This window comes from Gracilinanus agilis, chromosome 6, assembly GCF_016433145.1.
Source record: "Gracilinanus agilis isolate LMUSP501 chromosome 6, AgileGrace, whole genome shotgun sequence".
NCBI lineage: Eukaryota > Metazoa > Chordata > Mammalia > Didelphimorphia > Didelphidae > Gracilinanus > Gracilinanus agilis.
The window spans coordinates 59,137,119-59,153,449 of record NC_058135.1 but is presented as its reverse complement, the minus strand read 5'-3'; the positions used below and the strand labels follow the sequence as shown (position 1 = coordinate 59,153,449).

The window sequence follows — 16,331 nt, the reverse complement described above, 5'->3', positions numbered from 1 at the left end:
GCACTATAAAAATTCAAGGTGGAAATTCTATGAAGTCAGTTAAACTGGTCATGTCATTTCTGAAAACTTCAAGTTAAAGCAACGTCGTGATGGTTGAGAATGTTTCTTTCACCAGCATGAGGAGAGACAAGTGATAGAGGACACTTGCAGTCGTTAGCTTTCTTTTGAAAAGTTATTTGGTTTTAGAAACTGAACACATAGTGATAGCCATAGACCAATGAAAATATACTGACATACAGAGTATTAAATTCAAGGTATTATTTCCCACAAGTTACCAAAGCCAACATCTCAGACATGTAAAAATAGCAGTTACAAAAAATACACACACAATCAAGCAAAATATCTTTAATTAGTAAGGTGATCATAAATAATTCCACATAAAAGATTGAACAGAATTACAAAGAGTGTTTCTTATGTGGACTCCATTCTTAATATGTATTAGTCAACCTCATTCTCTAACTGGGACAAAAAGATCTGTCATCAAACATCCAACAATGTAGCACATTTTAAGCAATTCATATTCTGTAGTTACATTTTTACATTTCTTTACAAATGTAACATTTATGTACATTATACATTTTATTTCTACAGTTCATGTATTGAAATTCTATATAGTCTTCACTGGGAAAATGGTGAATCCATTTAATGAATACGAATCATTCCTTGTTAAAAAGTAATTCATATAAACAAATAACCTGGTACCATTGCCCTTTGGCATCTCTTGTCAGAGTTTAAGTCCGGAAATATTCTATTAAATGTAAGAAAAAAAGGATTTATCTAATTTCCATTATGAAATATCATTCCACCTAGCTACATAAATTTGCCAGCTTGCAATTACTAGGACTGTACTGCTGCACTATTGCAAATGTGTAGAAACCAATTCAAAATGTCATTAGTCCTAATAGCATCATCATTGCTATCTTTTAATTCAGGCTGAAATAAAATCTGTCAAGTTCTTTTAGAGGGCAATGCCTCACCTTTAACTGTCAAGCTGCAGAAAGGGGGGTGGGGGGTGCATTGTTAATGCTTTCTTTCCAAATTTCCCAAGTGCTTCTCTGACAGCTTATGCTTTTCTCAAAAGTAAAGGATGTTGTTCTTCTTTGGTTCCATTTCATTTACAAATCTGCTGCTGAACATGAAGCAAAAATTCATAGTAAGAGAATGCAGCCTCTGTCCGGTCTTCAACTAAGTGCTGGAAAAAGTCTGTCTTGCCAGGACTCTCGTCTCTGAAAAGGGAGAGCAAGATCAATAACTGGATAACCTATAGCCATTAATATACGGACAAAAGTAGACATCACATATGTACACCTCAAGACTTCTACCACTGAGACAGACTACAATCCCTCTACACTGAAAAGATTCAGCTGATGGTTAAGCCAATCAATGTTCACTATTTCTGAATTTAGCTATGCTAGTACCTGGGTCAAAGACAGAGTTCAGGGACAGACAGCAAAGTGGCTCAGTGGATAAGAGAGCCAGGCCTAAAGCCTGGGTCCAATCTGTCCTCAGACATGTCCTAGCTGTGTGACCCTGGACAAGTCACTTAACCCCCATTGCCTAGCCCTTACTGCTCTCTTCTGCCTGGAAATGGATACTCAATATTGATTCTAAGAAGCTACGGGTTGTTAAAAAAAGAAAGATTGAGTCCCTCACTGGGTTCATGTGCAAAAGCCATTTCTGCTCTGTTGGCATAATCTTCCAGAGCTGAGGGACTGGTTCCTTCCCTGCAAAGATGCAGGATTGGAATAGGATTTCTGTTAGGAGAGGCAAACACTGAATGCTCAGGGAAGTTTTAGTTTCTCCAGTAGAGAGAAGGAAAACATTTAGAACGAGGATATCGATGATAAGTTGAATTGAAACTAAAAAAGCCACTGAACCTACTATAGTTGTTATAATTTAAAATAAGAAATTAAGAATAGGCAATCTCTATTAAAAGAGAAAGGATATGTGAGCTATCGAGGATATTCTGAATACCCTGAATATCCCTCATTTGTTTTAAAAGTTATCTCTTGGGGGAAAAAAATCAATCTCTTCCATATAGATATACAATGCAAAGGCAAATGCCATGATAATGATATGAAAATACTTACTTTACCACATGGAGAACTGGACTCAATGGCCTGTTATCTCTAAGCCAGGAGAGAAAGGACCTGGCTCTTTCTGAGGAAAGTGTATCTAACTCTGGAAGATGTGTCTAAATCAAAAGATGAAAGAAGACTGTTACCTCTTGTTTCATGAGGGTTTTACTAGAACTGTTGCTCTATTAATGTGCAATCAAAGAAGAAATCATTAGAAAAATGAAGAAATCTTTATTTTGGATAAATAAAGTTTCATCTGTCAGTGTGTTGCTGAACCGAGTAAAACATGCCCAAGAATTAGTATACCACTGGTTGAAAACATTTCTTTCACCTGCACAATGAGAGACAAGCGGATGACACTCACAGTCATTAGCCCTCTTTTGAAAAGTTATCTGGTTTTAGAAACTGAATAAAAAATGACATTCAGAGACCAATGAAAATATATTGATTGCCATATAGCGTATTTAAATTAGAAGTGCCCAAGATTCCTTTTCTTTCTAAATAGGAATAAATCTTGATATATATCCCTCTAGGGAAGAGGTCAATAATGAAAAGTCAGATCCATTTACCACTGTTGTGATACATATAATATCACTCTAAGTATGAAAGAATTTCATCCTGTTTCCTTAACCTTAATCTTTTTTTTTTTATTATTTTTTAAAGGAGACTAGGAAATGAAGATGCAGAAATGCTAAGCTTTTCTGTCTGATTTTTATTTCTCCTAATTTCTGCCCTTATCACTATTGAAATGAACTAGTAACAATACTGGTGGAAAAACCTTCATCACTTGGGTCAATATAGTCACCACTCTTCTACAGCCTTATGACTCGTTTCTAAACAAGATTAATAACTCTTTCAGAAACAACCCTACTCCACTTTTAAGGGAAAAAAAAAAAAGTCTTATATTGCTGACGTGCAAACAGACTGACGGCAAGAAATTACTTTATTTCTACTTAAAGAGTTGTATTTCTATTTCTTATTGCATGTGGTAGACCATAAGGGGATGCTACCATTAATGAACAGCTTAAATTTTAGTAATCACCATGACTTAAGCTCTCTTCTATTACCTATTGTAATATCAAAATCAAAGAAACACATTCAAAAGTCCATTCTTAAATATGAGGAGGTATTTAAATGCAAAAAGCATGTTCCATGTCCCTTACTAACCACTGAATGGACTTAAAGACTGCACAATTTCCACATATGATCAGCTATCACTTAATACAGTTCTTACAGAATTCAGTGCTGCCAAAGAATTGGCTGTTCCCAAACTGGAGTGCTCTGGTGTAAGAGGAGAAAGGAATTCCAATAAGAGCAGGTGAGATAAAAAAATAAGCTGTATCTCAAAATTCAGATGAGAATTGGGGAATCAATTTTGCTACCTACTAATTTGAAAACAGCCATATAGAGGTTGCATGGGGAGAGGGCTAGTTAGCATTAGGAACCTTTTATACCTGTCTCTGGTGATGATTTTCTATTGCCAGGGAAGAATCTAACCAAGACTAATGGCCCTATAATTAAGATTCCCAAATATATCCATTTTGTTCTTTACTCTCAAAAATATATCTATCCCGCAGGTTTTGAATACCTACAATGGTTATTGGTAAACAAGAATATGAATGCAAGAAGATTATAGTAAAAGTTTAGAATTTTTTATTAAAAAAATGTAGATAAATTATTTTTCATTATTAACTTATATATGGAGTGATTTTATGTATAACAAAGATAGTGCAATGAAAAAAGATTCATTTTAATCATAAAATGACTGGTGTTTTACTTGTTTCCCTACTGGTGTTGCATGCTTAAAATGCCAGCTGAAATATGTTACACATTTATCATTGCCCAAAGCTAGCAATGTAAGAAATAAATAAAGTGTATAAAACCCACTGACCAGTTTCTGTGGTACTGATGCATAGTTTGGGTAACCGAGCACATCTTTTATGAAGTTGTCATCACAGTTTTTGCCAATCCAGATGTAAATAATCTAAAATAAAAGATAAATTAAAACCCACAATCAAGAGAAAACTCATCAAAATTTCCTATAGATTAGCAGACATAAAGGGTCTAAATTCAGGCACCATAACTGAAAAAGAAGCAATGTGTAAATCAGGAAGCTGTCAGTTGCATGATGATTAAGAATTCAGAACCCCAGATTTTAAAAATAGCTAGCATTTATACAGCATTTCTTAAAGTTTGCAGAGTGCTTTACATGGGTTATCTCATTTGATCCTCATCAACCCTGTGAGGTGGGTGCTATTATTATACTCTTTTATAGATGACAGAACTGAAAGACGTAAAGAAGCTAAGCAATTTGCCCAGGGTCACATGGCTAGTATATATCTAAAGTAAGATTTGAACTCAGATCATTCTGACTTGGCTCAGGGCTCTATCAACTGTGAAACCTAGCCACCACCTCTAGAAAGAAAAAAGCACAAGGATTTCTGAAAATAGCAAATAACAACTAATGATCAAATAAAAAAAGATAAAGACTATTATAAGCATCCATGTAAATGCAAAGAACACTTAACGAGGTGGTAAACAAAAATAATTAGAAAATCTGGGTCCTGGCACTTATTCTTTGTATGATCTGAGCAAGTCACTTATAACTTCTCTGTGCCTCAGTGTCCTTATCTGTAAAATGAAATGGTTGGACATGACAATTTCTAAAATCTTTTCTAGCTTCAAATCATACTATGATTTATTTCCTTCTTTAAAAAATAAGTTTTTATGAATGTATTGTCTTTTATATCACTCTAGCTTTCCCTAGTGTCTGCCCTCCCCCTAAATTAACCCATAACAAATTCTAACTTTCAAAGGAAATAAAGAAAAAAATGAGTATAACTCGTTGAAATATTGAAGAAGTCTGAAAATACATTCAATGTGCTGCCTTGTGGTCCTCTCTCAGCAGAGGAAGGAAGGTTGGGAGGGCTTTCTCTTTTTGGAACAATATTCACTTATGATTGGGGGTTGGGGGGATGCTCTTCTTTCCTCACTCATCTGCTGTTCTGGCTCTATTCACTTCACTCTGCATCAGTTCATGTGGCTCTTTCCAGACTTCTCGGTATTCCTCACACCCAGGTAAAATTTATTCCATTACAACCACATATGGAATTAAGACATTCTTCTGGGGCTTTATTTTTGACACTATAGCACCACCTACAGGTCTTTCACAGATCAGCACTATGTTTTGTTAACATATTCAAATAGGCTTGTGCTAAAAAAAAAAAAAAAAAAATTCTCACAACCATGACATGCCACAAAGATACTAATCTCATGGATGGTATTTAAGAAAAACTCATTTATTTGGATGCTCTCCTATTGGATAAGCTCAAACAAAAGCATCTTGTAATGTCAAAAGAAATCAGATAGCTTGTTTGGAATTTGGACAATTTTTTTTCATCTCTTCTTGTGAGAAGTGAAATGTGGTTAGAACCGTTTCTCATCCCTATCCAAAGTGACCAACACCAATAATGGAAATAAAGTGACAAATTCAAGTTTAATTACTAATAGCTGAAACATGTTACTTCTGTGTTATGAAGATCAAGTTAAGCAATCATCATCAGGAAAAATGTTTGCTATTTATATTTAGCATATAAGATTCCATATAAGATTATGGAAATCACTAAAACTACCCAAAATATGCTTTCAAACAGAAGCATATAGGATAATAAAATAAAAAAAATCTTGGCAGATGAAAAACAAAATTTTCAAATTAAGATATCTAGAATTAATTGTGAAGATAATTTTTAAAAGACTACTCAAGCCTATTCAAGAAAGAGAAAATATCCCCTAATAAATGAGGCTTCAAAAAATTTGGTTAATCCCAAGTATGAAAGTCAACAGAGTCAAAACTGAGGACTTACTGAACCAGCATCCATAAGGAAGGCGCCCTCTCTTGTCAGCTTCTCAGCAGACAGTTTTTGAAGAGGTGGCTGAGGCACTATTCTATCATTAACATGTATTGCACCCTTTAAAGAAAACAGTCAGAACAAATAAATTTATGCTAGTATCACCAAAACAAACAGCCACTGGCTTTGTTGAAATAGTAAAAAAAAAATTAAAAACTAAAATGATCTAACAAAGTCTATTTTTAATATGTATATTTTACAGTCCATCAAGTTTGCTTCTTTTTTGCTACCTTTTCAGCTAGATTTCTCCAGTAACATGAGATACTTGAAAATATAAGTTTGTGAAATGGAAACCATATCCTAGATCATTGTGGGATAACAAAAGTCTTGAGTATATGGCAAATTCTGCAATTAACAGTGAACTTAGTTCTATGTTTTGATCCTACAATCAGTTTCAATGAATTTCGAACAAGAATGCTTAAGGAACCACCTCTTTAGGGCAGGGTTATATAATTTTTATAATCACAACCAGAAAAAAAAGAATGCAAACATAGGACAGATGGCAACTGACAAACATTCTTAGCTATGGATAAGCTTAATCTGAAACCAAATAGAATTTCTATATGCATCAAAAGAATCCATACCTCATCGGTCAGTTTGTCTATTCTGTACAGGTTGGGATGAATAATTTTCATCAGATGAACAAGTGGCTGCCACTTCATCTGGCACATGGCAAACACCCGATCATCCAGCCGGGTGCTAGTACCAGTTCTAAAAGCTTTCTATGAGGAAAAAAAATTAAGGTAAATTAAAAAGTTTTCTAAACAACTATAGACTGTCCTTCACATGTCTGTGGTCCTTCAAATGGGCTCTCTTACTCTCCACTCTTCCTGCTCCACAAGACTTAAAATGCTCACATATCTGAAACCCCAAATTAAAGAAGTATGGCCCCATTGTCTACTGAGCTTGTCTGAGCTTCCAGAAATGAAACTACCACTCAGTCAGGTCTGATAATGCAAGATGAGGTACCTGCTTGAGAAGGGCCAAAACATAGAGAGGAAACAGCTTGAGGGAGGTGGGAGCGATGAGCGCGGACTGCTGCGAGGTGGAGGAGATGGCCCCGTAGGCAGAGAGGGAGTCCACCACAGCATTCACTAGGGCATCCCTTGCATCCGATAAACTTGATGAAATGGATCGATCCACAGCTGGGGAGGTAAATTAGGGACTGCATGAGTGATGACAGCTGCACCAGGGCAGGAAGGGCTGAAAGGGTTGGAGCAGCAGGAAGTGGGAGAAATTCACAGGGAATGAATGAAAACAGACAGAGAAGATCTTAATTAAGAGTAGACAGGGGGCAGCTGGGTAGCTCAGTGGATTGAGAGCCAGGCCTAGAGATGGGAGGTCCTAGGTTCAGATCCGGCCTCAGACACTTCCCAGCTATGTGACCCTGGGCAAGTCACTTGACCCCCATTGCCTACCCTTACCACTCTTCCACCTATAAGTCAATACACAGAAGTTAAGGGTTTAAAAAATTAAAAAAAAATTAAAAATTAAAAAAAATTAAGAGTAGACAGGGCAAATAGGTGGCTCAGACAGCCAGGCCTGGAGATGGGAGATCCTGGGTTCAAATCTGGCCTCAGACACTTCCTAGCTATATGACCCTGGGCAAGTTACTTGACCCCTATTGCCTAGCCCTTGCTGCTCTTTTGTCCTTGAGTAACTGTTCCTAGGACAAAAATAAGAATTAAAAAAAAAAAAAGACAAAAACAATTCTCAAGTTCCTGGGATGGATTCTCTGGAGCATTTCTCCTGTGAATTGTTCTCAATTCGAAAACACTTAATGACTCTGTTAGGGACAGAAAGCAGTCCTTCCCAGGAAGTGCTGGGGGGAAATTTCTCACATGCGAATGGAAGTTGCATGAATGTGCTTTATTCTATCAATTCTGGTGGACACATTTTTCACACAGATTACCATCTCCCTGATTCTCACCTATAGGCACACAGGCATTAATTATTATGATGCTTTAAGATAAGGTAACAGTGGCAAAAAAAATGAGGGGTGGGGGAAATGTTAAACTATTAATTAATGAAGGAAGGGAAAGGAGGATGGGTGGGTTGTTAAAGCATTAAGAAGCTAAAGAGAAAGACAGGATGGGTTAGAGATTCTTAAGGTTTCTGGAACCTGGAAGATGGGTGGGGGGTTTGTGGGGAAAGATAATGCAAGGGTATGTTTAAATTCAGTTCACAATTCATTCAAGTCTGCTGATCCTATGTGACTCAGTTTATCCTACCAAAACTAAAAAGGAGTAGGGCTCTTATTCTATTCTTGTCTGTTCTAAGTTTGGAGCTGCTCCAAGGGCACAGTCAGGGGGAGCATCTGGGGCAAGGAATAGGAACAGAATTTCTCCAATGGCAGCTCTGATTAATTGAGGTTGTGATTAAAGTTGGAGCTAGCTATTTCATGTCTCTCCTCTTCCATTCTTCTCTCCAGGCTGAATATTCCAGTACCTTAAACGAATTTTCATGATATGGGAAGAAGGCTTATCATCATCATCCTGGTTGCTCTCTTTTGGACACTCTGAAGCTTATGAATGTCCTTCTTAAAAACATGGCATCCATCTTTTTGTGGTAGCAAAGAATTGGAAACTGAGGGGATCAATTGGGGAATGGCCAAACAAGTTGTGGTATATGATTGTGATGGAATACTACTGAGTTATAAGAAATGATGAGCAGGCGTGATTTCAGAAACATTTGGAAAGAACATGAATTGATGCAAAGCAAAGTGAGCAGAATCAGAAGAACATGGTACACAGTGACAGCAATATTTTTTGACAATTGTGAATGACTTAGCTATTTTCAGCAATACAGTGATCCAAATAATCCCAGAGACTCATGATGAAAAATGCTCTGTCCTTGGAGAAAGAACTGATAGAGTCTGAATGCAGATTGAAACACACTATATTTATTTTCTGTTTTTTTTTTTAAATTTGAAATCCACAAAATGACCAATATGGAATTTTTTTTTTTTATATTACACATGCAAAATCTACATCGGATTGCTTACTGTCTAAGGGAGTGGGGAAGGGAGGGAATTTGGAACTCAAAACTTAAAAAAAGTTAAAAAATTGTTTTTACATGTAATTGGGGGAAAAATAAATTATCTTTTAAAGTGTGACATGAAGAATTAAACATAAATATTAGAGATGAGAGAGGGATTAATGCTGACTCATAGAGGTTTCAGGTCATGAAATACTCCAGAAAATAGGATGGGATTCTATTAGTTTCTCAAAGAATTTTCAAACTAAAGACTTAGTCATAAATACAGGTATCCATCCCTTCTACACCACAACTTTCCCCATAGCAGTTTTGCTATAGTGCAGGTCGTCCTAAAAAAAATTAAATGCAATTTTGGAGAGTCTTATAGAAGCCACAGACAACATGTGAAGGCCATCAGATGACAGAGAAAAAATATAAAAACTATATAGCTTTTGACCAAATACTTAATCCGAATTTCACAATAAAGTACTATAAAACATTGTATAAAAGAAGAAAGTTATACTTCTTCTCTGAAGATAGGACCAAAAAATTTTAAGTGGATTTTTCAGATCACAGGAGCACTACACCCCTCATCCCTGCAATATGGAAAGAATACCTGTATATGGAAAAGAACTAAACAAGAGTGCAGGAGAAAACAGAAAAAGCAAAGACAGATAAAAATAGGAGATTTGGTATAAAAAAATATGTAAAATTATAGTTTATGGGGCAGGAAATATGTCCTGCAACTGTTGCTTCATTTTTGCACTTACCCATGTTTGCTAGAAGGCAGACAGCTGCTTGCACATCCACTCCTGCATAAACATCTGCCAGCGAACTCACTACTGGCAAACAAAGTGTGTGTACTCGAATCCTCCGCTCACCTAAACAAAATTATGAACAAGTACATGTTAGAATAAAAAAACAGGAAGAGAAAATTTTAGAGTTGTCCAATGTACAGGCTTGAAAGAAAAACAAATACTATCAAACTTTGCAAAACAAACTTTTTTTTTTCAATTTAAAAATTTTTTCCTATTAAATTTTTTCCCATAGTTACATGTTTCAGGTTCTTTCCCTCTCCCCAAGCCCCCTAACCCACCTTAGCCGATGCACAACTCCACTGGGTTTTACATGTATTCTTGATCAAGACCTAATTCCATATTATTGATAGTTGGACTAGAGTTATCATTTAGTGTCTACATCCCCAATAATATCCCCATCAGCCCATGTGTTCAAGAAGTTGCACAAAACAAACTCTTAATAGTCACATTATGTTATTGGCTATCTCAGTAATATATGTAAGGCACCTCAATGCAAGGGTTTGTTAGGAATCCTTAACAAAAATATCTGTTCTGACTTGAAAATCTGTCCTGAGCCATTTTTTTTTAAACCCTTACCTTCTGTCTTAGAATCAATACTGGGCATTGGTTCTAAGACAGAAGAGTGGTTAAGGACTAGGCTAGTGATGGGCAAACTTTTTAAAGAGGGGGCCAAAGGAAAGGAAATGCTCATCTGTCAGTCTGTTTCTAAGGCAACTCTTTCTAAGTTTCATTGTATTGTATCCTACTCATTGTATTCATCAGATTAGGAATAATGTCTTGCAGTTGGGGGGAGGCGCGTGCCACATCTGGTCTGCGGGCTGTAGTTTGCCCATCTCTGTACTAGGCAATGGGGGTTAAGTGACTTGCCCAGGGTCACATAGCTAGGAATTATCTGAGGCAAGATTTGGACCCAGGACACCTCCCATCTCTGGGCCTGACTCTCAATCCACTCACTGAGCCACCCAGCTGCCCCCCACTCTCCCAGCATTTATACTACTGAAAGGTTTAAAAAAAAAAAAGGAAATGGAATTTCCCAAGTAGTTAAATTATATTCAATTAATAAGAGTTGACATCATTACTTAACACTAAAATTCCATACATGCTCTAGAAAGCTTCATCAAAGTTCTATTTACATTACCTTTGCTTGAGGTATACAATAGTGCAGTCTGAAAACACACCAGGGAAGTATCTGTTAAATTTTCTTCAATCGACATCTGTACTGCAAATCCAGCATCAGGATTGATGTTGGCCAGGGAAAGCAAATCAGTAGATCGAACAAAAAAATTTCCATGAAAAGTGTGTATGGAAAGACCTGAGAAGCAGAAATTTAAATTTAAGTCAAAGCAACATAAGACCTTTAAATTTATTTGAAAGCTGGAGTTACTGCGTGTGGGGTGGGAAGGGAGCAGGAAAGGGGATCTCAAAAATTAAAATATGCCATTTTAAGCTTTACACAAGACAAAAGACTATACATTTAGTTCATTTACATGCATAATCTTAATGGTCATATGTACATAATGTTATGTGACTGGGGTTAACTATGCTTACATAGTTTGGAACATAATGTTCCAAAAAAAAGTAATTGCCCATGCATTTTATATTTGAAAGGTGGCATTAGACTACATTCTTCCAAACTCCCATAAAACCAAGGAAGTAAATATAAACTGGGGACAATTTAGCACAACTTTCTTAACACATTTTCATTTAAGGACTCCCTTAATCCTTGCTTCTCACCCCACATTATGTGTTGTGGTTGAATTTCTTCCTTTAATAAAGCAGTCTATTACTTTTTAAAAGTTTTAGCAAGTATTTGACATAGTACATAGCTGTAAACTGTCCAATTTGGAATTTCACTGGTTAGATGACACATGACTTTTTATTTGCTAGGTAACGACATTCATAAAGTAAGCCATTTCAATTAAAATGTGAAGCAGCAATTCAAGTCCAATTCTTTTTTTTTTTTATTTACCTTTTGTACACCTTATTCTCATTACGGCTTCAAATCCAATTTTCCTTGTGAGATAACGTTTTAGGTCTTTTTGCAATTTTTCTGCTTGTGAAGGATTGTGGGTATGATGAAAAGATGGGTAATAATAGATGCAACCTGCAGAATACTTGGACATGCAAGCTTGGAAAAGAAAAAAGTAAATATTTGTAGATACAGAACCAAAACTTCCTTTATTGTCCATAACTTGATAGTACATGCTAGTTCAGCATTTAAAATATTTTTCAAGTTAAATGGCTAGTACAGATTGAGTAACAGAGGACATGTGGGTAAAATAAAGTTGGAACAAAATATGTATAATCTAAACACATAAAGTCTCAATGAAACAGGTTACTATTAAATGTGCCACTGAACACAATAAAGACAACCAAGGGTGAATTGCACAGCAATCTTTTTGTTCTTTTCTAACTTGCTCTATACTGAGCTATTTTGTTGAGCTGAAAATGGGGAAAAAAAAAAAGGCCTACTAGTTTCTAGGGCATGTACCCATGCTTTAACAGAGAATCTTTTAAAACTTGTCCAAGTGGAAAGTTAACATCCCCTTTCATGATTCACACAGACACAAATAATACTCTAATAGAATGTAAACTACTTGAAGGCAGGAACTTGTTTCATTTTTGTCTCCATATTACCAGATAGGCACAGGATGATTACAAAATCTTGGGCAACAAAGTGAAGACCATAGAGGCCCAGATGGTGCTTTCACCGTTATTATTCACTGGCAAAGAAGATGGGTCCTGGTTAGGGACTGGAGCACACCTATCAAAAGCTGATGCGGTCAATTGAGAAAAACTGGCCACTCTCAGCAATGCAATGATGTGGGACAATCCTGAAGAACTTATGATGGGGAATGCTATCCACCTTAAGATAAAGGTTGGAGTTGGATGGGTGCAGATCAAAGCAGACTACCTTTCACATCAGTGAAATTATTTGGGGATTTTGGTTTTGTAGGAGTGGTGTTATAAGTAATTAGAGATTTATATTCCCCATTACAGTGGGCTCTTACATGTAATTGGGCCAAAAAAAAATTTTAATAAAAAAAAAGCTGGTAAGAATGTAATTTGTGGCAGCTGGATGACTCAGACAGAGCTCCATGTCTACGGTAGGGAGAACCTGGGTTCAAATCTGACCTCAGAGATGTCCTGTGTGACTTTGGGCAAGCTGTTGCCTTCAGTTGCCCAGCCCTTGTTGCTTTTCTGCCTTGGGCAAAAAAAAAAAGGGGGGGAGTGGAGAGAAGAGGGGGAGCTGCCTAAGTAGATTCAACTAAGCTTGGTACCATAGCAACAATGAAGGAATAGAGATTAAGACACCTAGAAGTTTACCAGAGACAAAATTCATGAAAGTAACCAGTAGTAAAACCATGGCTTCAAATGCCCAAAGTTGACTGAGAGAATCTACTGCAAAGAGTTAAACTTGAACTCCTAAGTATCACAGAGATTTGGTGGAATGAACTCAAGTAAATGTGGTTCTGGACACCTCTGACATAATGAAAAGAAACAGGAAAGGTAAAGGAGAGGAGGTGGGAAACAGGGTAGCACTGTAAAGTATTTATGTAAGAAAATTCAGAAACAAGTCAGAGAGAGGGGCATGATGGAGAATATCTGGGTGCCAATTAATGGGGGACAAAGAGAAGTGATTTTGTCACTAGAAACACATTACAGACCACCAGGGCAGTTCAGGAAACAGACTGCAAGCCTGGCATGGAGGCATAATGAGGGAAGGCCATTACCCAGATATTTGCTGTAAGTTCTCTCTGCTTGATTGGAGCAAACTGCCCCATTAGAATTTCTTGCTCCCCATGGCAAAGTAAATAACAGGAGAATCTTTGCTGGTTTATTTTTAGGGGAGTTAGAAGGTGGGGAGGATCATGACATACTCTGGGTGCAGAACATAACCCACATTATTAGCCTTGGTTCCTGTGCTGGTTAAGTTTGCTGAACTGGTTTTTTTTCCTTTCTTTTAAAACATCTTATTATGGGGGCAGCTGGGTGGCTCAGTGAATTGAGAGCTAGGCCTAGAGACAGGAGGTCCTAGGTTCAAATCCAGCCTCAGACTCTTCCCAGCTGGGTGACCCTGGGCAAGTCATTTGACCCCCATTGCCTACCCTTACCACTCCTTCTGTCTTGGAGCTAATACACAGTACTGACTCCACGCTGGAAGGTAAGGGTTTAAAAAACAACAACAACAAAAACCCATCTTGTTATAAGGGCTATCTGGGGGTGTGGGACTATACCAGGAAATGTATTAACATAAAAATAAATTTTTTTTCAATAGAAGAAAAAACCAAACCAAAACAAGCCTGTTGTTTGCAGATTGACTTTGGCAAAAACCTGACCATGCCTGAGCAGCCTCGTGCTTTGTCCATTTGAAGCAGGTCCACTAGACGAGTAGCTCAAGGGAATCCTGTCACTTTCATTTGCCTACACTTTCACAAAGCTCAGTCTCTCATGCCATTCTGATGGCCAGGATGGAGAGAGGTGAGGCATGTGATAACAAGTTAGATGGATGTGGGACCAGCTCAAAGTCTGCATTGAGGGGTACTCATTAATGGTTCAATATCGGCTTGGAAGGGCTCCAATAGTGTGCCCCAGGGATCCAGTTTAACATCTGAATCAATGACCTAGATAAAGGCAGAACCAACATGCTCATCAAATCTGCAGATGACAGCACAAAGTTGGTATATAAATAAGACACTAGATGACAGGGTCCAAAAAGGTTCTGGTAGTCCAGTTAGCAAAGTGCACCAAATCTAAAAAAATGAAATATATTAAAGCTAAAGCATTACACAACATGACCGACAAGATCAGAGTGGCATGGTTAGACTGTAGTTTGTGTGAAAAAGATCAATGGATTTTTATGGTCTGCAAACTTGACACATGTCAGGATGGCTGGAAAAGCCAAGAGGAACCTGGGGAGTGACAGTTCTACTGAGCTGCCTCCTAGCCATTTGCCCTATGTACTAGAGTTTGGGAAAAATATCAGCTTATAAAGCTTCCAGAGGAGAGCAACCAGAATGGCAATGGGCCTTGAGTCAGCATTGAAAGAAGACTAGTGAAAGGAACATGGCAAGTTTAGAAAGAAGATGACTGGGAGAGGCACACAATCACTGGCTTCAAGTATCTGAAGGTCTCTATGAGGAAGAGGGAATAGAGCTATTCCATCTGTCCACTGTGGGCACACCCAAGAGTAATGGGTAGAAACTGATCTTGCTAAGAGGCAAATTTAGGCTTGGTTTCAGGAAAAAACAACCAAAAAATCTGAGGTTTTTTTCCAAATGGAATAGGTTTCTGGTAGTGAATAGAGTGTAGATTTGGATTCAAGACACTTAAAATAGATTTTTGCCGTGGACATTTAACAGCTATGTGACCTTGGGAAAGTCACTTAACCTCTATTGCTTCAGTTTTCTCATTTGTAAAATGGGGATAATAATAGAATTAACCTCACAATGTTGTTGTGAGATCCAATGAGTTAGCATAAAGTGCTTTGCCAACTATAAAACACATATATAACAAAAATAATTTCTTTACTACATTGCATGCCTTCTAGTAGGGGGATAAGTGTTTACTGAGAATGTTGTAGAGGGGTCTTTTCCTTAACTGGAAAAAATGTCTGGGAGGTCCCTTTGAAGTCAAATTCTGAAAAGAATTCACTCTTCTCTCCTATGCCATATTTTATACCCCCTTTTGATTAAGCTGTCTTATTTTTTACTTTGCTCCAGTCTTAGAGGGAGATATGGTCTTTCTTGTCAAGGTCAACCTTTACATATCTTACCCTAGCAAAACTGAAGCAAAACCTCTCTAATGCTTTCAACAGCCTTGACTGCTAAATCCACTGGCCTTTTCCTGGTCCTTATTCTACGTGACTTGGTGTTAATCAAACCCTCATCATATTGGCAACCATGTCTATCTGTAGTTAGCTTGCTTGACACTTGCTCTTCTCCTAACAGCTGGACCTTTCTTCCTCAGTCTTCCTTGCTGGATGAAAACCTTCCCTACCCATAAAGTATACATGTCACCCAAGGCCCCCTTAGCTTTCTCTATAATGTCCCCTTTCGTTGTCTCATTAGCACCTCGTCATCCTGTCTTCATAGATGATTATTGAATCTATATCTGAAGCTCTAAGTCTCTTTCACCAACTGCCAACCAGATGTTTCAAACTCTATATATTCAAATGAAAACTCATTGTTGGCTTTACCAACCCCAATACTTTCTTTGGGTGGCAGCACCAGCCTGCTGGTTCTGGGGGGTTTACAATCTTGCAGTTACCCCTGACTTAATTTTTTCTCTTACCCAACATCCAATGGCACATCTTGTGACGTGCACATCTAGAACATCTTTCATATCCACTCCCTTCTCCCCACCAAACAAAATGGAATAATCAATTAGGCTATTCAAACAGTTAAGGCAAAGGGCAATGACTGGTTTCCCTGGTTCCTGTGCCCCATAATCTCAAGGTACCCTCTCACCAAACGGATATTTCAAAAACACAGAGCTCTCTACTGTGGTCCTCTATTCAGATTTTGACAATATAAAGTTCTCAACCTGTC

At 37.5% G+C, this 16,331-nt stretch overlaps 1 protein-coding gene across 1 annotated transcript in view; it reads right to left on the bottom strand.

The window, feature by feature from the left end:
* Positions 1 to 218: 218 nt before the first annotated feature.
* Positions 219 to 16,331, bottom strand: part of SEC24B (SEC24 homolog B, COPII coat complex component) — a 91,001-nt gene continuing 74,888 nt past the window's right edge. Inside the window, exons 16-24 of the mRNA XM_044681640.1 lie at positions 11,750 to 11,908; positions 10,919 to 11,092; positions 9,733 to 9,843; positions 6,956 to 7,131; positions 6,571 to 6,708; positions 5,942 to 6,046; positions 3,970 to 4,062; positions 2,091 to 2,194; positions 219 to 1,226 (exon numbers count right to left, since the gene is read on the bottom strand). Coding sequence (XP_044537575.1) covers positions 1,112 to 1,226; positions 2,091 to 2,194; positions 3,970 to 4,062; positions 5,942 to 6,046; positions 6,571 to 6,708; positions 6,956 to 7,131; positions 9,733 to 9,843; positions 10,919 to 11,092; positions 11,750 to 11,908 — 1,175 coding nt within the window. The 3' untranslated portion in view covers positions 219 to 1,111. The remainder of the gene's footprint in view (positions 1,227 to 2,090; positions 2,195 to 3,969; positions 4,063 to 5,941; positions 6,047 to 6,570; positions 6,709 to 6,955; positions 7,132 to 9,732; positions 9,844 to 10,918; positions 11,093 to 11,749; positions 11,909 to 16,331) is intronic.